This window comes from Myxocyprinus asiaticus, chromosome 16 (assembly GCF_019703515.2).
Source record: "Myxocyprinus asiaticus isolate MX2 ecotype Aquarium Trade chromosome 16, UBuf_Myxa_2, whole genome shotgun sequence".
Taxonomy (NCBI): Eukaryota; Metazoa; Chordata; class Actinopteri; order Cypriniformes; family Catostomidae; genus Myxocyprinus; species Myxocyprinus asiaticus.
Window position 1 is genome coordinate 25,073,298 of NC_059359.1, and position 21,715 is coordinate 25,095,012.

At 36.4% G+C, this 21,715-nt stretch overlaps 1 protein-coding gene across 2 annotated transcripts; it reads right to left on the reverse strand.

Moving 5' to 3' along the window:
- Nucleotides 1-1,644: 1,644 nt before the first annotated feature.
- On the reverse strand, nucleotides 1,645-19,797 carry LOC127453705 (NF-kappa-B inhibitor delta-like). Of its 2 annotated transcripts, none has more exons than XM_051720302.1 (12): nucleotides 19,649-19,797; nucleotides 13,307-13,428; nucleotides 12,980-13,010; nucleotides 12,650-12,855; nucleotides 11,751-11,962; nucleotides 10,765-10,870; nucleotides 10,377-10,523; nucleotides 10,248-10,299; nucleotides 9,982-10,154; nucleotides 9,214-9,330; nucleotides 8,653-8,817; nucleotides 1,645-6,785 (listed from the first exon to the last, which is right to left on the reverse strand). In XM_051720302.1, the coding sequence occupies exons 1-12, from the start codon at nucleotides 19,662-19,664 to the stop codon at nucleotides 6,714-6,716; spliced, it is 1,419 nt and encodes a 472-aa protein (XP_051576262.1). In that variant the 5' UTR covers nucleotides 19,665-19,797; the 3' UTR covers nucleotides 1,645-6,713. The 2 variants fall into 2 exon arrangements, with proteins under 2 accessions (XP_051576262.1, XP_051576263.1); XM_051720303.1 differs by lacking the exon at nucleotides 19,649-19,797 and adding an exon at nucleotides 16,308-16,980 and having other exon boundaries at nucleotides 1,646-6,785.
- Between the last annotated feature and the right edge of the window lie 1,918 nt (nucleotides 19,798-21,715).

Here is a 21,715-nt window from a genome sequence, read left to right on the forward strand (position 1 = left end):
GCTGGACTGCCTCTTCCAGTGATGCCAGGTGGTGGCACTGGATCCACTTTGCCATCCCTCGAGGAAGCTGGGAGATGAACTGCTCCAGTGTCACCAGAATGACAATTTCCACTGCGCCGCGGGCTCCCTCAGCCAGCAACCATTTCTGGCAGGCATCCCGGAGCTGTTGTGCAAAAGCAAACAGCGGCCGTGTTTCCCGAACCTCAGGGACCTGAAACGCTGGTGGCTCTGTTCAGGAGTATGGCCAACCCGTTGCACGATGGCCCACTTCAGGCCTTTATACTTGAGGAGGCTGGCAGCAGGAAGTTTCCCTGGAGAATAGCAGTAACAGGTGGGCCACCCTCTGGTCGGGAGGTCACTTCCACATTTCAGCTGTCTTTTTAAAGAGGTCGAGGAAGGTCTCGCCCCATTTTGACGAGGGTCACCGGCGATATGGGCTCCGGGGTCGCAGCTGCAGCCCCCTCTCGGTCCATCAGGCTCAGGAATGGCTGTCAGTCCTCCACTTGAGCCTAGAGCAGGAGTTGGAAACGCTGCTCCTTCTCCAGGAGTAACTCCATGAGGGCCTGATGCTGTGTTTGCTGGATGCTGGCGAGGGACTTGATGACTTCGCCCAGTGGTGAAGACTCCATGACTATGTTGTCCTCCAAGAAATCCCGGGTTTCGGCACCACTGTAGATGGTGTGTTGTCTGGGAAATGAAGGAGTCAGGAGGCAGCGAACTGTCAACATGAGTATGTTTAATACTCTTCAGCATCATTCATAAAACATAAACAAAAAGGCACTCAGTGGCCAAGTAGTCACACACACAAATGAGTCATGGCTTCTATCAAGCACACACAGGTACAGTCTCTCTCTGTCACTCTGACGCCTCGTGCACCTTTTTATGTCTCCCTCCGCCATCACTACAACATGAAATTTAGAGATAATGACAACCCAGGTGACGAGCCTTACCGCTCTCTCTTTCCCGCAGACAGACACACGACCACACCCATATCATCACACCATCATTAACTTGTATGGATGTACAGAGCTGAAATATTCTTCTAAAAAGTCTCTTTGTGTTCTGCAGAAGAAAGAAAGTCATACACATCTAATATGGCATTAGGGTGAGTAAATGTTGAGAGAATATTCATTTTTGGGTGAACTATTCCTTTAATGCAGTTGAGCATGCCTGCCAAATGTTTCAGAGTGCTTATAAATAGCTGGCCCTGCTGTTTTTCAGCTTGGCTTAATGGGATAATTGTTTGTTTTTGGTGCTTCCCTACAGATCCAGTCCAGTGGAAGGCCCTCAGCCACCAAAGACAGAAAGTACAGCAAGCAGTAATTAGTGTTATACTTAATCTGTGCTATATTTAGATAATAATGCATCCATACTGTATTGGATCTTTTGTAAATGTTGTCATTTTTCTTTTAGTTCCACATCAGACAGTGTAAAGAAGATGTATGTGTGCGATGTGGTGGCCCATTTCGGAGAGAGGAAATGCTCAGACCCACAAATTTACTTACAGGAATGTGGAGGAGATTAGAACCTGCTTGACCTCTTTTTGTAACCTCAGCCTAAATATTGATCTACTGCTGTATTTTTAGGTCTCTCATGAGCACTTGTGCTACATTTTTGTCCATATCTGCCTTTGTGTTTATTGTGCATTGTTTATGTGAATCCTAACGAGTTTTGGAGTACACATCCATGATGAACCTCAAAAGGCACCAATTATTTAACATATGCATGAATAATTTGCTTCACAGATGGGGCTTGAATGTATTTAGCAGCTCCTTGGTTCATTATTTTGGCATCTGGGTAGGGTTGCACCAGCTGTGCGTAAGGTCTCACTTAAGTTGGGATGTAAAATTCACACTAAGGGCTTAGTAACTAGTTTGTAACTAAGTCAGCGCTTAATCTGGTTGCACTACCTGTTCTTAAGGCAAGAACTAGTACGTCGTAAACTATCCGTAAAGTAATGCGTAGTCGCATAATATGACGTTTACCTGTATTTATCCAATAAGCAGCCTAGAAATTTGTGGACAGAAGTGTTAAGAAGCTGTGAACTTCAATTTGATCTTGTTAGGGTTGATGTTCAAACCTTGTTTGCTCATGTAACTGTCAGCTGTAATAAATTATATCCCCATTAAAATACGATACGTAATAAAAGTAGATTTCATAAATAGTATTTCGCCCTGTGTAAATAACAATATATAGGAACTGTATCTAAAATAAATAAGGGGTGATAAATAAATAGCCTACTAATACAACCGGCTGGAAAAATAGACATTTATTCATTTTAATATCCTATATTAATTTTGAATGTATTGAAACTTGACACCGGGCGACACACCCTGAAAACTGCACTGTTTGAACGGTTTCATGCTGAAAATCCGCTTAAAAGTACGTTTTTTTCTCTCTCGTAAATGTAAACGAGTGTAAATCTCAACATCATACTGTATGTCGAAAGGACTGAAGCCTGTCACGCAAAACATGAGCTCATTGATGTCACAAAGTATCAGTCAATAATCCAACAGTTACTCCTGGTCGGAGGCTTCCGTAAATATTTAGTTTATACGTATTGTTACGTCTTACCTAAGTTTAATGGTGCAACGCTCAAATATATAGTAGTGCGCAAATTGTGACTTAGTGACCATTTACGCCACAACTAGGCTAAGTTTTAACTTACGCACAGCTGGTGCAACCGGCCCCGGAGTTGATCATTATCTAATATGTCCATTTTAACAGCATGAATAGCCTATTTGTAACACTATATTCTAATACAAAGTAGGCTACTTTAAAATGTGCTGCTTTAGTCCCCAACTAAGTGTTATTTAGAAGCAAATTATTTAAAAGCAACTGAACGTATGTATCTGAATGTTCTCATAAAGATTCAATAAATAGATACTAGGCTCGTTTGAAATAAGCAAGTTCTGTGCAGAACCGATCACCAGTAATCACCAGCAGATGCATACCGGTTAGAAATCTGTCCGCGTTGCTATGACGTCATGGTGACGTATGTCAAAAATGTCCCACGAGAGCGAGGCGCGCGCTGTTGTAACAGTCAGGCGGCGGCAGTTGTTCTTTCCAAGCTGTGTGAACTGCAAGCACGATGGGAAATGACTTGCTGACGACACGGTTTAATGCTCATTGGCTTCTTTTAAAATGTTTGATTTTTTTTTTTTTTTTTTAACTCTAATATCGTGTTTTTATTTGTATAAATTATATGTGAATATTCCCAACATTCTGACAGCGCAATCTCTGTATGGGATATGTGATTGAGATCATATTTCTGAAATATCTATAATAAATAGTCTTTATTAAACTAAAATTGGATGGAAATACACGTCATATGGAGGGAATTAAACAGCGGGTCTTATTCATCCAATTTATTGTCATTTAAAAGCAACAGAATTTAAATTATATCCACTTTATCAGCAAGAGCGCGTGAACGTGAATCCCGCGATATCTGCTTTTGATCTCGCAGCGGCTGATCCCACGAGCAGTGAGAACTGTCCAACTTGACAGTTCTTATTTCACTCCTACCCTGACTGCAGTCGTCTACTCTCGTCTACTTTCAAGGCGAGGCGTTTGGCATCTCAAACGAACCTATTATTTTAAAAATTATGCCAGGAAGCAGCATACATCCATCATACAGCATATGGCCTGTAGAACAAAAGCAAATATATAGAAAATAATACAAGTGTGCATTTATTCTGATAGCATGTTTGACTATTTTTTTGGAGGAATGTTTTATGCATTGTTCGTTAAAAGTCTTGCATTTCATTATAGTGAAGAACTACAGTGTTGTGTCTTAGAGAATTAGACTACAGCCATCACAGTAAAGAGCTGGAAACGGTAAATAGATGAAAGGCCATTTTTATTATTCATCCAAATGTTTGTCATGTATGCCAATTTGGTTTATTAAAAGATTAAGTTACAGAGGTCTATTCTTGTTCTTTATTTAGTTTGGCTAAAACAGCTGACATATAATGCAAAACACACAAACATATTTATAAATCATGCATGATCTGCAGCAATACATGGGAAATGATGAATGTTATGGTGATATTTATCATAATGATGTAACCTGATTACTATTGTCACTCTCGTTAATAATTATACAGTATCAATATCTTGTAAAACATTGCACATATAATGAAGTATATTTTAAAGGGATAGTTCTCCCTAAAATGAAAATTCTCTCATTTACTCACCCTCATGCCATTCCAGATGTGTATGATTTTCTTTCCTCTGCAGAACACAAATGAAGATTTTTAGAAGAATATCTCAGCTCTGTAGGTCCATACAATGCAAGTGAATGGTGACCAGACCTTTCAAGCTCCAACAATAATATAAAGGCAGCATAAAGTAATCTATACGACTCCAGTGGATAAATCCATGTCTTTAGAAGCAATATGATAGGTGTCGGTGAGAAAGAGATCAATATATCAATCCTGTTTTACAATAAATCACCATTCACTTGCAATGAAAGGACCTACAGAGCTGAGATATTCTTCTAAAATTCTTTGTTTGTGTTCAGCAGAAGAAAGAAAGTCACACACCTCGGATGGCATGAAAGTGAGTAAATGATGAGATAATTTTCAATTTTGGATGAACTATCCCTTTAATGCTACTGTTTATGGTTACAGAATGTGGTTTTGTCAGATGGTTTAATTAATTAGGTGTTTCCAATGTAACTGCTGTGACAATATTTCATAAAACAATTAGCAAATGTTTCACACAAGAATTCACTAGAAGGACATTTAAACTTGGCTTTGTGAACCAATTCTCATAAATCTACAGACCTCTCTATATTTTACAAGAAAATGACAGAGTGTGTTTTCCCTCATTTGAATTTCCTGAGGGACTTTGTGTACTTCAACATGGTAAATCATACATGTGATACTCACTAGCCTTTCTTCAAACATCTATGACATAACAACAACAACAACATCCAACATTTGAAATCTTGATTCAAGATGGACACTTTCCATATTAAACATTTCCTTACATAGTATACCACTGAATAAAGTAGTTGAATTTTATTGATGATTATGACATTTTGATACCGACAGTTCTTAAAGACAAAACCATTTAGACTGGTGAGCTGTCTTACCACAGAACACCCTGACATTTCACTCCCTCTTATGACTCATCAAAATAACACATTCACATACATGGTGAGATGACACATCACTGTAAACCCTAAAGTTGTCATTACTATAAAAATCAAATTGTATTAATTAAGTATTTCTTGAAATGTCAAGTTTTGGACTCATAACTCAAATATTTAAGTTCACTGAACTTATTTTTCTTAAAAATCCATAGACTTAAGATTTGAAGTGTTTATAACTCAAACTATTGAGTACAAAATTGAGGCTATACGGGGAATACCCACAATCCCTAGCTGCTTGAATTATGTTTCCTTGGTTAGAGGGAACAGATTGGGGAATTTAAATAACTGTTATTAAGAATTCATAGATGTTTTAGCTCTTTTGTTGTATTATTTATGCTTTGTTGCAAATAGATGTTTGGTGTAATGTCACCATTAGGGTGATCTGTGTCTGTTTGGTCAAGTTGGACCCTGGTCACACTATCTCAGTTCTCTTTCTGCATGTACAGCTGAAGTGCATATATGCGTTTCTGTAAATAATTATTTAATAACTGACCTAGAATCAGTTGTCATCTTTATTTGAGCTGTGCTGTTGTTTGATCTAACACTGAATCAATTCAATTAAAATGTACAACAGTAGAAACAACAATATTTAAATTCAAATCTGAGTTAAATCTACTTGCATGTAGTTAACTTAAATAGTTAAGTTCACTCTACTTGAAAAATAAGTTAACTGAACTTAAATACTCAAGTTTTGGGAGACCCCATTACTCAATGGAATTGAGGGAACGAGTTTACTCAATCAAATGAGTGCAATGAACTTATTAGGGTTTTCATTAGGACATCTATGATAACAAGTGTGCTACTGAGAATGCGCATTACATAGAGAACTACTGCCATTAATATCATACAATGAAATAAATAAATGATCTTTCCCCTGAGTGAAAGTAACATACTCTTTTAACTATGTATTCACATACTCTCTTTTGTGAGAACACAAAGGATAATATGTATGCAACATACTGTACGCAACATACTGTATACCAACCAAAAGCCATATAAATACATCTGAAAACAAATAAAAAAATACCCACTGATACAGCGGATGAATGGCCTGAGCTCAGCTGCTCACATAAACAAACCAATATGGTTTATAATTAAAGGTGGAAGTTGGACTGTACTAACAATCCTTATGACGATTTCACTGAAATCACAAGTAATGAACATAGTCATGAACAAGAATACACCCAATTGTTGAGTGAACATATAGACAAACTCAAAAGCAGTTTTATGGTGAAGAATCAATGAATGATCCTGTGCAAAAGTTATCTGTCATACTATAATGATGCAAGATGTGGAAATCCTCATTAGAGGATACTGCAGATGAAACCCATCCTTCTCCATAGATCATACACATTCTTTCTAGTCTAGGTAGACTACAGGCTGTAATTATTTGCAAAATCCTTAATTATTGGGCTATTTTGACAATGTTCTAATCAATCCATAATTTTTTCATTTTGATGATGAATGATAGTTTGAAGATTGATCCAGTTTGATCCAGATGGTTATACCTCTGTTGGAGAAGGTAGGGTACGTTGGGACTAAAAAGTAGTCCTAGTCACTCTAGGTCCTGTAAGGATGTAAAGCGCCGCCTAGAAGAGGCACTTTTCTTCTTCAAGATTAGCTTGAGCTTTGATTTTTGGGAAAGAGAGAGAGAGAGAGAGAGAGAGAGAGAGAAGAAAAATGTCAGCTAGTCTGATTTCTATTCTTGAAATGAAAGGAATAGCTCACCCCAAAATGAAAATTCTGTAATAATTTACTCACCCTCATGCCGTTCCAAACCCACATGACTTTCTTTCTTATGCAGAACACAAAATTAGAAGTTTTAGTGAATATCACAGGCCGTCTTTTCAAAACATTGGCAGTGGATAGTGCAAATCTTGATAGCTTGAGAAAATCTTGAAATATAATTTTTTTGTTAAAAACGACTGTTCTATTGTGAATTAGCTTCTCTCACAGTGCATGTGAACATGCAATGGACATCAAGATTTACACTGCAAAATGAGGGTTGTTTCTCACCAAAAACTTATCGTATGTTTTGGGTCCCTTTTAAGCTTTAAAGTGAGCCGCTATCCACTGCCATTGTATTTAAAAGACAGGCCGGGATATTTATTAACATCCTGAGACCAGAGCGTGACTACTGTGTGCATTTTCCATTTCACTTTTTGATTTGTAACTAGTAACACCAAATAAACATGCAAAATAAATAAATAAATACAAATGTCAAAAGCAAATAGTTTTCCTAAAAATTGAAAAAATTGAAAAAATAAAATAAAATAAAAAAAGCGGGACTAAGATGAGAAATTTTAAATAATACCAAGCTATAGAAAGTCCGATTTTGTTTATCAAATTGTTTATGTTTCCAGCAGTGTTGGTTATTCATGTTTTTGAGACGTTACAGATATTACATCCAATATTAGCATAATTAAATCTGATTCTAAGTAATGACCAGCATCATCCAATCACGTTAAAATACAATTTTACATTATAAATTCTGGATCTATGAACTGATTACCATTACCACTTGTCTGCCAAACATGTTGATTGGTCCAAATATTATCTGCAGCCTGAAATTGAGCATTTGATAGGAAGTTTGGATTGAATGCACTTGCTTGCATAGAGAGGTAAAGGATGCTCCCTTGCACCCTTGCTTCCTCTTTAGTGAATGACTTAACCTCCAGTGTGCTGTCTATCTGCACTGGTCTCAGAACAGTTCGAAATGCACCTTATTTTCATCCTAACTCCACATAAAGCCTCTGAAAGCAAACATTTTCAGCTTTTGGATGAACCTATTGATTCTCAATGTGATAATGCACAGTAAATATAGGATTTCTAAGGAAAGAATTTGCTTAAGTACACATCAGTGTACACTATGTTTAGCAACATGGCGTTTCATGTGAAATTGCTCAAATTTTAAAAATGGCATATCAGATGAAACTAGAGACTCAATCTTTTGACTAAAACAGGTTTTAATGTAAAGACATAATTATTATTATTTTATATTTTTTTACCAGATGTAGTTTAGTAGGAGTTTCTTCCAAAGATAAACTCCGCTGTGTTTAGCGCCATGCTGTTTTGTCACATGACTACATGCGTCAAAAGTTTAACCTTTAACTGACTGCCAAGAGTATCCCGAACTGAGATCAGTCAGTTTAAATGAATTTTAATTATGCGTTGTGTATAGCGATGCCAAAATACAACGTCCATGGATATGTACGTGGGGTCGCACGAGGTTAAAACATCTCCTTTTTTGTTCCGCATAAGAAAGTCTTATAGGTTTAGAATGACATGAGTGTGAATAAATTGCTGTATGGCAGAATTAAATGAAAACTTAAACTAAACTTCTGTACTTTTTTTGTCCTCATTCCCATAAGAAATTGTATTTTCTAAAGCAACAGTCAAACTGTTTAAGAAAATAGTTTGCATTGTATGCAGACTGCTCAGCCAGATGAGTGATAGGTTTTTGACTGCTTTGTGAATAAATAAAAGCCTCTCACTCTCTCTCCTTTGTCTCCACCCTGCAGTAGATGAGCTGGCTGGTCGTTCTCCAAGTTGCGGATGCTGGGATCAGCTCCACGACTCAGCAGCAGTCTGATTAGTTCCTCCTGATGGGGGCTTCCATGCAGTCCAGCAGCCATGTGCAGAGCTGTGTGCCCATGAGCCTGAGAGGAGACATTATATAGATAATGATGACTGCGGTGTTCATTAAAGGGATAGTTCGTCCAAAAATGAAAATTCTGTCATCATTTAAATATAATATACTTATGTTGTTCCAAATCCATATGACTTTCTTTCTTCCATGACACTCAAAAGGAGATGTTAGGCAGGATTTTAGACTTTCATTGTATTTTTTCCCCCCATTCAATAAAAGTAATGTGGATTGAAGTTGTGATTCCCTAATATTCTGCCTCACATCTCCTTTTGTGAATTTTTTTTTCCTCTCTCTTTTTTTTTTTTTTTTTTGTAAATGATGACAGAATTGTCATTTTTGGGTGAATTATCCCTTTAAATCCCTGACAACTTCACTATATTCTCTGTAGTTATCATGTGTTTCTCACTTTCATGTTGATGAAAGCCTGCATATCGGAGAGTTGGAGGCTCAGGAGGAATCGCACAAGATGGATATTCCCCTCCTTCACGGCTAGGTGAAGAACTGTCTTGTTGCTTTTGATTTCCTGAAAAAGATCAAGGCATACTTATCAACAATGTGAAACTGAAGCAACATCAAAACCAGTGTGGCATGAATGAGGTTTCCTCTTGAAGCATTCTCAAACCGAAACCATTGTATATGGAACAATGACAAAATCAATTGTTTGTCTGTAACATTTGGGAAATATATATTTTCTTTTCCCATACGATGGAAATATCTACTACAACTTGTAAATGCCAATATCTGTTATTTGTTATACATGTTTGCTGTAGCTAACTGAGCAAGAGTACTACTGTACTATACTTCATTTTGAAAGTGATAGTTCACCCAAAAATGAAAATTCTGTCAAAATTTACTCAACTTTCTTTCTTCTGTGTAACTCAAAAGGAGATGTTAGGTTGAATTGAAATTCACTTTCATTGTAAAGAAAAAGATGTAATGAATGTTAATATTGTGAGGCAAACATTCTGTCTAACATCTCCTTTTTGAGTTCCACGGAAGACAGAAAGGTATATGGGTTTGGAACAACATGAGGGTGAATACATATGATGAGAAAATGTTCATTTTTTGGTGAACTAGCCCTTTAAATAAACACCCATAGAGTACGGCACATTAAAAAACATTGCCCAGCGGGACATAAGGCTACATAACAAGACAAACTTGTTAAATGGAATACCTGGCTTAGTACTGAGGCTCCAGCATTTATAAGAAACCGTAAGCACATTAGTTTATCTTCTGCTTGAGTCTGTAGACTGCCATCAGCTAGCCATGTTGAGGATGAGGAAGAGGCATTTATAGCCTTCATTGTGCCACAGTGAGAGATCACTGCACAGTGCAGAGGAGTCAGACCTAAAAGGAAGCAAAAAGGGACTGTATATTTGTATGTCTACTCAGTTGTAACTTTAATTGAATCTGAACTGAGTATTATGTGCAGGTTTCTACCTTCAAAATTGCCAGTTTCCAAGTTCACTCGGAGTCCCGAGGAGAGAATAACCTATTAATTCATATCAGTTAAATGCATGCTTTTTATTTTTAATGGTTTGCATATGGGTGGATGATTTTGCTAATCACCTGCATGACTCGGGGGAAACCATAGGTGGCAGCCAGATGAAGTGCAGTCTGACCATTGACATCAATGGCGCTGATATCGGCACCAAGTGAGAGTAGGTCCTGGACTATCTCTGGTTGATTGGCTGCTACAGCTACAAGCAAAGCAGTCTAAGATATAAGAGAACAGCAAGTCAGTGTGCAGTGCATGTGTACATCAATAAAAAAAGGTTATTTATTAATTTTTTTAAAGCAAAAATGTGCCACCAAATGGAACTGCAAAAACAATGATTGTTTTTTTAAACAGGTTTCTCGAATACTCTTTTCATCTGCCATTGGCTGGACATACCAGTTTGCTAGGTCGGGCTGGGTGGGAAATAAAAATCACACACTTCAATGGTATTATGTTCACCTTGCCCTTGTGTTCCTTGGAATCCAACTTCCCCAGTCCATGAAGTTTCTCTGCGGCAGCAAAAGCATATTCCCTCAGGCCTTTCGCAGTGTATATATGTAGAATCCTAAGAGAGAGGTAAAACAAGGTTTCAGTTCTCATTTACAGTGCAAAGCTTTACAACAAACTCACCTCTCCTTTTTATTCAAAGTCACCTTTTCATAGGATGTTCACAGTTTGCGGTGGTTTCATAAGTTGAGAAACTCATAGGACCTTAAAGAACCTCTCTGGTGAATCACCTAATGATGTGGCCTACTGGGCCACATTACATTAACATGCATTAAGGGGAACTAAGCAATTTACGTAAAGACAGTTTGTAATACTGTAATAGGATGGAAAAATATCCTGTTCTAGAAAATATGTCAGTAACACTTTACAATAAAGTTCCATTAGTTAACAACATTAGTTAACATGAACTAACAATGAACAATACTTTTACAGCATTTATTAATCTTGGTTACTGTTAATTTCAACATTTAGTAATACAATTTTAAAATCAAACGTTGTATATGTTAACATTAGTTAATGCACTTTAAGCTAAAATGAACTAACAATGAACAATTGCCAACATTTTAAGATCAAATGACAATCCGAATACCACTCGCTTTATCTAGGTTACCCCTTTGTTTATCTGACACTTTTGCTCACTGAATAAATGAATCATAGCTAACAGAGTATTGTCTATGCACAATGCTCCATCCACGCCACTCGGTGTCAGTATAAGCCCAAAACCACTGCCATATTGTCCAGTGCATAAGCAAAAAAATGACTGGGTGCACCTTTAAATACTAATAGCTATTTTGCTGCTAAATCAGGCAGTCAAATATGCCCAGTGCTACAACTACAGATTAGTCTTCCAAAATAACTCTTTATTACTGCATCTGTGGTAATAAATCTCTACCCTAAACAACATTCAGAATATGTTTTCCCATGTTTCCCTGACTTACGTGTCACCATCATCATCTTGCCAGGTTGTTCTACTGTAATCCATGTTCTGCAGGATTACTCGAGCCTCCTGTAGCTTGACCATATCCATCTGGGGCCTGAACTCTTGGAGAACGTATGGGCTTGCATGATCCTCTACACTGGAAACAGACGGCCAACAATAGCCAGAGCTCTGAACGGGGACACTGGGAGTCATATTAGTCCCAGCTGTAGACTACAAAGACAGAGACAGAACAGGACCACTTTTATCCACTATGGACATGTACAACTAAGATATTGAACTAAGATACAAAATGTTTTGTTTATCATGTGACTTTTGAATTTCCTCAAGTCTTCAGTGGACCCTTTTCACATTTCTATAGTGGTGAATGGGAGACCACAGCAAATATTATTTTTGCATTCCCATTTGTTCCGTCAGCAAAAGAAAAAATCCACTTTTGCATGTCCACGAAAAAACAGAGAGAGATGGATTACGGCAGTCAGAAGAGAGAAAGATGCCACATTTACAGCTGTATTTGACACTCCATCGCAGCAGTGATGGCTAGTTTTTTAATTATTATTATTATATATATATTTTTTTAAATTAAAGTCAGGGTAACATAACACAAAATAATAATGTTATAAATTGAAACTAAATAATAACAAAAATGTAAAATAAAGAAAAGTTTGCAAGATTTACACTATTTAATACATTGTAAACGCGTCCTAACATGCTGTGAAAAGGGTCCATTAGCATGCTTAATATATCAGACTTATTTAAAGTTCTCTAATTTCAACAAACTTGGAGAACATGGTTTTACAAAAGAGGTTATAAATCTGTATAGATGCATTAAGGACAGCTGTAGTTAGTAGTTCAGCAACCAGAAATACTATTTCGCGGTTGGATTTTGCTGTCTCTTACATATCGCTGTGTTGTCTGGGCATCCTGGCAGTCCTGAATCTGTTGAGTGCTGTAGCCAGTCAGGGGTAAGTTTACTGCAGCAGAGGAACTGGCAAATGAGGTGAATGAGCTGCAATGCTGTAGGGATGAATGGGGCTGATGCATGCTTGGCATTTCCCATTGGTCGTATCTTACTGCTCCCATGTCTGGGTAGCTTACACTGGCTTCTGCAAAGAAAAGAGATCTTTCAATTTTAGATGTAAAAGAAAGTCTAAATGTACTTGAAGTTTATTCCATGTCTTGTATTGTATGCAAAATCCTGTCTCATTCAACTGGCTTGGTCAGACTTACCGGCAGTGGGAGATTGTACTGATGTCGAAACCTGTTGGAAACATTTTAAAGGATGATTCAAGTCTTTCTGATTAGCCTGAAGACATTCATATTAAAGGGATATTTTGCCCAAAAATGAAAATTCAGCCTCAAGTCACCATTCACATTGTATGGACAAAAGATGGAGTGAAAGTGAATGGTGAATTAAGGTCTTTCTTTTAAACACCTCATTTTGTGTTCCACATTAAAGTCATATTGGTTTGGAACAACATAAGGGTGAGAAAATGATGACAATTTTTTTTTATTTTGGGTGAATTATACCTTTAAGACATTACTGATGTTACTCACTTGGACAGATGCAGTGCAACCAGCAGTATAAGACACGGTAGAGCAGGAGGGGGGTGCTGAGGAGGTCTCTCTCTTTCTCTTCTGCTCCAGGAGTTTCTTCACCGTGGGCAGAGGGTAACACGCTGTGGGCACAGGTATAAACAACTGTCTGATATCTCTCAGTGCCGTATCCTCAAAAATCCAAGACTGATTTGTCAGGAGAGGGGAGCCAACCTTTATCTGTTATAATGTTCATATACTTGGTGTGCAAATATACAATTTTTATTAAGTCTGAAATTTATCTCAGAAAAATATAATGATGAAACTTTATTACCTACTTCAAGTGCATCGTGTTAAAAGCATTAAACACAAAAACAAAACAATGACAGTAGATTAGAATAGAATAGAATAGAATAGAATAGAATAGAAGCTTTTATTGCCCCACACCAAGGCCAGTGGGAATTGTTGTATCTGTTGTTGTAGTATGAACAGTAATATGTGTACGACATTACAATATAAAATAAAATACAATGTAAGACAAAACAATATACAATACAGTAGACACTGTATTGTCTTACATTACAGTGTTAGGAAGTATTTAATTAAAAGTAGAAACACTACTAACCTAACTATTAAATGTCAATGAATAAACAATTCACTATTATTTAGTGTTGTGAACTTCAATTAATTTTAGTGAATCAATTCATTTAGATGCTTCATGTAACTAAACTGTAACATGTAACATGTAAATAAACTAGTTCACATAAATAGTTCACTGATTCACTTGAGCCCCTACGCAGCCTCAGACACTTTGCCTTCTTTTTTTAAGTGAAATATTTAGTTAATCGCTGCTGTTTATCACCATATTTTGACTCAGTTATATAAAATAGGGTGTTTTCTAGCTTTATTTGTTTATATATAGTATAGCTACATTTATATGTTCAATTTTAATATTTATAATACTGTAATTTGTTTAACCAATTCAACTCAACATTTTTCGGCTGCAATTTTTCCTCAATCACCTTCCGTCACAAAATGCTAATCTGAAATGTAGGTGGTGCTCTAACACATTTTATCCCTCACAGATGTGCTCGTGCAAAGACATTCAGTCTAATTTTCAGTTAATGCACCACTCCTATTGTTTCATCAAATATCTCGGCCTCTGAGTGGACTAGAAGCTCAATCTAGGTGTCATTAGAAAGCTGAGATCCTCATTTTATCATCAATAGTCGATAACATATATTTGCGATGATTTGTTTAGCAAGCTTTTCTTGCTGAACTGCATATTTTGTTCTGGACATCTAAGATATAACGTTGAATTATTCACACAAGCAAGCTCACAGTCAAGTAAAAAACTGCCTAAAAACAGGTCTTTTTTGGAGCTTTTTAGAAAACAGGAAAAAGCAGATATAACATTTTTAGCAATTTGAGGCATACAGCAGGAGTGATCGGCACATAAAAGAGACGTTTGTATTTGATGTCTTACAGATATCATATTTCATTTTGTGATTCTTTAGAAAATCTTTGAAACTCTGATATTAGGGCAACTAAATACACTGTACAGTCGCATTCCTGAAAATAAGAGCTTTCATTTTATATATAATTTGTCTATTTAAGTGCTATTTGAAAGACTTTTATATTCATATTAAAATTTCTACCACATGGCGCTGATTTGCAATGCAAATGTTTTCAGGCCTTATTTTATTATTTTATGTAAGCTTTTATGTAAGTGTGACGTTGTTGCTGGCACTGGCAGTGACGAAGATGATGAAGTAAAATGAACCCAAGTGATAAACATGAATACAAACCATAACAAACATAAATGACATGACATGACATGACTTGACTTGACTTGACTTGACTTGACTTGACTTGACAATGTTATACAAACACAATACCTGACAAAGGACAATGGTAAACATGAGGGCTTAAATACATGGACAAGGGGTCAAACAAAGATGAGGGAACCAATGAACAGACAGAACTGATAACAAGATAATCAAACAATAAACCAATGAAAACAAGACACATGAACATGGAGGGAAACAGGAATCATATGACTAGGGAACCACATGACATGAAACAGGAAATAAACTTTCAAAATAAAAGACATAAAATACATGAACCAACAGAATAAACATGACAGTAAGATTTCAAACGATACACCATATGTCTGATTTATGTATTCGGAGACTTGAAAATTTGTTCTTTTTTCATTACATATTGCCCCTTTTTTGGACCCACTGGTGTTGAAGGGGTTAATGTCACCCTAACTGGGCCAAATGTATAACTATTAGTTGATATTATTTAATTTAGTAATTAGAACATCAAACATTTTTACAATATTTTCTTATTTAAATAGCATCAATTTAGTAAGCTACTTTTTTTTGTAACTTGTAGCATTGCTAACTGCTCTTTTAAATTTGTAACTTGACTGTAGAGAATTATTTTAAGTTATGAATAGCTTGTAGCTTGGGAAGCAACGGTTTCAAAGTAGCTTCCTCAACACTGTTACTTTTAAGTTTTTTCTAAGCACATGGTTTACACATCATAGTGAACATGAACGTTTCTAGTAAATCTCAAGAGACAAAAGCATTAGTAATATTGCTCAATGACTCTTGCAGGTTCAAGTGATTTAAGCAGTCATGGCAGGTAAAGTATCATCTCGCTGGACACACAACTTTTTCATGCATGTTTGTTTTTGTTGTTTTTATGTAATACTGAGTAATTTCTCCAGTAATGTGATTTCCCCAGGGCCACAGCAGGTGTTGGTATGAGATAAAAATTTATTTTCTCTGGGTTAGTCACCAAAAGAAACTGAAAAAGAAAAGAATGCAAATATCGGAGGTTTCCAGTGGGCATCAATTACGTATTCTAGAGCAGAGTGAAGGAAAGTTTCTTCAAACTCTTGACCCCAAACGTGAGATAAGCAAGAAATTTCCACCAGGGGAGCATAATGCTCATCCTCTCACCCGTGAGGAAGGTATTCCATTTGGAAAAGAGGAGGTGAGGTCATGTCTACCTGTCTTCTTTATCAGAAACCTCTGTGTCTATGGAGAGGGTTCTCAAAGCACATTTTCTGTTTTTATTTCCTTCCCTCCGTTACGCTCTTCGTGGCAAACCACATCTTCTTCCTGCATTAGTGACGTACATCCTTCAAAGGAACCCCAACTGGGTGTGTGAACACTTGACATGCTTAGCTACTGATCTAGAGTCAGATTTGTTGCCTGTCACACTCTACCATATGGTTACAGATTGGTAGAACTGAGCTGAAATCAGCTGCATAAATCAGATGCCAAGTAAAGTGTTGCAATACTTAATCTAGCCACTAGGAATAAAAACTGAAGCTCTATTATGGGTTACAATTTGCTAACTGCTTCACTCTATAGATATTTCTGCTTTCTATGTAACATTCTGTACCTCTTTACAGGATACTTACTGGTTTCACTAAAACTTGCTGAAGTTGGCTATTCTTATGGCAATGAGGACTCATAAGAGGAAGGCGACTGGTTTCATCTGCATGGAAATTCCACTGGGGATGACCTCAAGAGGATCATTTCTTTTCTTATCTGTCTTTTTGTTTGTTCTCCATTTGTTCCAGTTCATTTTAATAACTCCACCTCTCAACCTGTCACTCTTTAGCCTTCACTATCTCCAAAAGTTAAGGTGGGCTACTGATCAATAGAAATGCATAAGTAGTCCAATAAAGACCACACAAATATAATAAAAGTACAATATACCTTTGTTATCTCCTGACATTATACAGTACATGGTAACGCATGTATAAAGGAGAAAAAAAAGAACAAAAAATCTGATTCTATATGTTGTTTTTCTGGGACCATTGAGCACAGTAAACCTACATGATAGCACTGTTATGATGGAGGTAAATAAAACATAATAATATCAGCTTAACCAAGAGTGAATATTAGATCATTTTATGTCAGCAGATAGGCTATACAAATAAAGAAATAAGGCACAAGGCTGTATTTTACAATAAATTGCACAAACTCAAGGGGATTCACTTTTATAAAACAGTGGCAACAGTAATATGATAAAAGACACCAGTTTTTAATGAGCAGTTCCATGTATTATTATTAATAATAATAATCAGAATAAACGATTTGTCAAACAAATTAATATATCAAATTTTCCTAATTGTAGGTTGTTTGTGGTTGCTAGGCAACATAACAACTTGTCACATGAAAACAGAATATGCTATGTCAGGTGTGAGTTTAAAGTCATTTATAGGGCGAATTCCAAACTGTATTTTTGTGCCTTTGATGGACACTATGGGAAGGGGACGCTTCTTGAATGGTTGTTCCAAACTAAAGCAAGAAAAGAACACTTTTTCACAAAGGGCCCTTCTGCAAGACTGTTAGCGAAAAGTAACATTTATATAGTAATGCCATGCTCTCTTCAGAATACACATTTCAAGGGATCCCTAAAGCATATGGATGATCACTTTCACAGTCAACAATGGCTACAAACGCAGCACATCCAATCAGAATGCAGGGTCAGAACTTTGTTTTATGATTCAAGATATAACTAACCCTGCTGAACAACTACAAGCAGCAGCAGGGTTACCCCTAAGTGGCAGTAATGAAGTTTAGCTGTTTATTCATTAACTCTATTAAAAATAATAATTCTCTCATTCAGTGGCATAACTTGGATCTTACAGGCCCCAGTGCAAAGAACCTGTCGGACCCACTCCTTGGGAATCCTGGGCCGTTTATCATCACCCGTCGGGCCCACAGTCATTTTTATGGTTCCTTTAGATTGACTGCTGTGGGCCCCCCTCTCACCCTGGGCCCTCAGACGGCTGCCAACCCTACCATCCTATAGTTACGCCCCTGCTCTCATTATTTACCCACCCTTTTCTTTCTTCTGGAGAACACAAACAAAGACATTTTGAAGGATGTATGATGAGTTTTTGTCCATACAATGCAAGTGAATGGGGTCCAAAAATGTCAAACTCCAAAAAGGAGACAAAGGCAGCATAAAAGTAATCCATATGACTCGAGTGGTTTAATCCGTGTTTTCTGAAGCAATGCGATCACTTTGGGTGAGAAACAGACCAAAATGTAAGTCCTTTTTTACTATAAATATTGACATCAACAGTCTTCTAGGTGCGTTCATGAGAGAATCTCGTTGCCAGGTATGCAGTTTTCACCCCATTGACTTAAATTGAGTTTTGCAGAAGAAAAAAATTCATACGAGTTTTAGACGTACGTCATGAGGGTGAGAAAATGTTGAGAGAATTGCCATTTTTGGGTGAACAATCCCTTTAAGGTTGTTTTATTTTATGTTTCAGTATTTATTATTTATAGATATGGCCATTGTGGTTAGAAATAGGTATTTATCCATACTTAACTCAGAAGTTCACTTGTAATTTATCTAAAACTAACAGTGCCTTTGTTGGCAATTTCTTCAGTTTCAAATGTCATATATATATATATATTTAAAACGAGTCAAACCATAGTGCTTGCTTAGTTTATAGACGTGATCTTCAAAGTGCAAAAGCTATTTAAAATGTCCGATAGGGTGGGCTTCAGTGACTGGGATACCCTTGCGTCTCGTAATTTCAACGGCGGAAATCCCAGGCCAATGAGTCACGCGCGTAGGTGTCCTCGCGGGGATTCCGCAGATCACTCTCCACTCTGTCAATAAACTTGAAAAGGCAGTTTAGTCTATTTACTACTAAAAATGTTGTTGTGGTTAACACTCCGAGGACCTTACTCTATTCCACATAACATTAGTTGTTATCATACAGCCTACCTCCATGGTTAGTTTTCTTTTCGTTCTCATTTTCATTAGCTAGTCTTTTAGTAATAAAACAAACGTGTTCAATTGCTGACGAGACCCGCACCCATCAAAAACGAGAACTGAAAGCATGACAGGGAGGAGTAATTTATTAAGGGGATTGTCCAAATAGCTGTAAAAATGAACTCAAGGAGTGACAGTACACTATGTTGTCGGAGATCCTTTATTTAAATGAGTTCAGTCTATTTTTGAATGGTCATACATCACCGAATTTACGTCAGTGTTAAGCCCACTGAAGTTGTAGCCTATAGTTTATTTATTTATTTAATCAGACACTAATGATATAAGCCGCAAAAGAAAATGAGTAGAACCATATGTTGTTTCTAGCAAAATGTCAAAAACGATTTCTATTCAATATACAGTATGTGTCCTAGCCTTTTGTTGAATGACTCGCTAAGATTTAATAACTTTTTGTCTATTTCACTCGACCTTTTAACCATTATAATACCAGTATTTACTAATGGTCTGATATTATCGATCACTTTAGGCTGTAAGTGATACTAAAGCCTAATAAAAATATATATTATGAAGGCTAATACTCACATTTCTGAAAGTGCATGTCAGAATCCCTTTTGCTGTCTTTAATTTCTAGCTCCCACTCCAGGTGAAATGAATGATGTCAATCGCAAACCAGGCTCTATTAAATGTCAACTCCTCGAGTCTCGATCAGGTCCTTCCCGCTGCTGTCTGTCAGTGTCTATCAACTAATTTCGGCACGTTCCACTATGTATACAGAGAGCACGCTGTTTTTAGCCCGCCCACATGTAGTTCCGCCCTCTTACTGCTGACGAGCTGTCAGACACTATTGATGACTGAATCACAGCTCCTTTGACTTGAGTCATGACAGTGGTCTCAACAAATTTCTCGGTGTTAGATTTCTTTTTTCTTTCTTTCTTTCTCACTCAACTATGACTCAAATAATAACTGATAAATGTACAAAATAACTTCATATCAATCTGAAGGCCATTTACAAGACATTAAAAATAATTAGCCTAATATCTGGGCCTTTAAGTATACTATTCTCTCAATACTAATTTTTCAGCTGGGCATATGGCTCAGCAAGGTGCTTTATATCTATATTTGTCTTTATATTTAGGTCTTAATATTATCTTAAAATTATATATATATATATATATATATATATATATATATATATATATATATATATATATATATATATATATATAGTTTTAATACAACTAATGTATATATTACAAATATTATAACTATATATTATAAATAAATATTTATGATTAATTAATTGCAATATATAAAAAATATATATTATTTATATTTAGGCCTAAATGCATAGTTTTAATATAACTAGTTATATTATTAATTAATTATAATATAATAATAATATATTTATTTATATTAATATATACCACCAAGAAAGTTAAGATAAACGGAGTACACTTTTTCAAAAGCCCTTGTTTTATACCTTCTTAACTTACTATGTAGGACTATATTGTACTTATGGTAGCCTATATGTTTAGTAAATTTAGTTACAGCAGATATTATGATAAGTACTGGTGGACTAAAGCAGTTCAATTCCTTCTAACTAGTGTTATTAAGCACTACAAATGTCACGTTTGATACTGAGTGGATAAGAAAAAGCCTAAAATGGGAGTGGAAGCGTAAAGGTGGGGGAGAAGGAGGAAGAAACCGGAGGCAAAGATGCTTGTTGCCCTGTACTATGATCCTTCCTCTCTTATGAAGAAAAAAGGGTGATTGGTCCCTTTTGTAGTTTCAGAGAGAGCAACGACATTTCTGCTGCTCCTCATCTTCCACTTCTTATGTAAGCTCCAAACTTCTCTCTTCTTGAGTGTAATATACTACTAAATTGTCCCTTAGTCACTTCTGGGACTACTCAGGGATTTAGACATCCATGACGTTAATGAGTTAAATATATCAATTTATACTGAAAATCAAAGCACAATAGAAGGTCTAAAGACCACGAGCTCACAGCAGAATACACAGTCAGGTTACAAACCTAGGGCTTTATGACATCACCTGTCCTGTAGAGGACGCACATAAACCTAAAGAGAGAGAGAGAGAACAAAACATGATATAAATGACTCCTACTTTACACTGGATCTGTCCTCTAAAATTTCCTTGTATGCATCCTTTTCCAAATGCTCTCTGTTTTTTTTTTTGTCCTGCTTTCTCAACTTTTTATCTGATAAATTTTCTTAAAGAAAATAACCACCATCTTCATTTCCTCTTCTCTCCCCAACACCCACGTTCTCCTTTGCTCTTGGCTCATTGTCTCCCAAGCGAGTGTGAGAACTTTAGATGGCTAAACTCAACTGCTGTGTACTCTAGTGGTCTTAAACTTACTAGTTGTGTAATTAGAAAAGTGTTGGTACACACTTTAAATAAACAACATTATAGGCATGATTTGTATACATATTTGGTATACATTTGGCATCACAGTAATATTTTTTTTTTGTTTGAATTATTACATGTATTGATTTTTTTTTTTTTTTTGTAATCTGTACTAATCTTAATGTTAATCCTAAATAATTCTAAACAAGTGCACAATTCAGACTATAGATTGTCTGTCCTCTGAGACACTGTAGGAGGTAGGAAGAGGGAGCAGCTTCTGTT